At 44.9% G+C, this 851-nt stretch overlaps 1 protein-coding gene across 7 annotated transcripts in view; it reads left to right on the top strand.

Annotated features, from left to right (window-relative positions):
- The window catches only part of LPP (LIM domain containing preferred translocation partner in lipoma), a 686,984-nt gene that overhangs the window by 235,157 nt on the left and 450,976 nt on the right, over positions 1-851 (top strand). For all 7 annotated transcript variants that reach the window (XM_023514821.1, XM_023514815.1, XM_023514819.1 and 4 more), the window contains one exon: positions 346-547. In XM_023514821.1, the coding sequence (XP_023370589.1) occupies positions 355-547 (193 nt within the window). In that variant the 5' untranslated portion in view covers positions 346-354. The remainder of the gene's footprint in view (positions 1-345; positions 548-851) is intronic.

Here is an 851-nt window from a genome sequence, read left to right as displayed (position 1 = left end):
AAAATTGGAGCTTTTATTTAGCCTTCTACCATAGACACTTCTTCAAGCTAAGAACTGTTTCTCATTCATATGTTCATCTATTTCCCCAAGATTCCCCCTCTTTCTCCCCTTCTCTTCCCCTTCCCCTCCCCCTCCTGTTTCTTCACTTTCTCTCCCTTTCACCTCCTCCTCCCCATGAATCTTCTTCCCCTTCTTCTTTTTTCCTTCTTCCATTTTCTTTCATTCTTCTTCTGTCTTCCTTTACCCTTCTTCTTTCCAGATTAAGATGAAATAATAACAAAGTGAGGTGGCTGCCTTCATTTGCGTACTTCTGCAAAAATAGCATTTGTTTCTTTTTAATTGCAGATTCCAACAATGTCTCACCCATCTTGGCTGCCACCCAAAAGCACGAGTGAGCCCCTTGGGCACGTGCCCGCGCGGATGGAGACAACCCATTCCTTTGGGACTCCCAGTATTTCAGTGTCTACTCAACAGCCACCCAAGAAGTTTGCACCAGTGGTTGCTCCAAAACCCAAATACAACCCATACAAGCAACCTGGAGGAGAGGGTAAGTGTTGGGGTTTCAGAGTTTGGTGCCTAGAGTGGGAAAGTTCAATGTAATAGAGGTGATTGATAGTTTAGTGTTGTGTTGGAAAAAGGTAGCTCCCAGATCCACGTGTGGTTATCACAGAGTATGAACTGTCGAAGGTTAAGGAGTCCCTAGAAATCATATATAGAGTGACCAACCTCACATTTGGGAACACACAGATTAGACCTCATACTGGTTATGTTGCTTTGGTTACCCAGTGGAGTGGGGTTAGAGCCCAAACTAAAGACCTGTCCTCTTCTGTCTCAGCTCAGTGCCCTGGTAC

Source organism: Otolemur garnettii, unplaced genomic scaffold (genome assembly GCF_000181295.1).
Source record: "Otolemur garnettii isolate 467f Iridium unplaced genomic scaffold, OtoGar3 scaffold00060, whole genome shotgun sequence".
NCBI classification, from domain to species: Eukaryota; Metazoa; Chordata; class Mammalia; order Primates; family Galagidae; genus Otolemur; species Otolemur garnettii.
The sequence above is the reverse complement of the archived record's forward strand: the minus strand, read 5'-3'. Positions and strand labels throughout refer to the sequence as shown.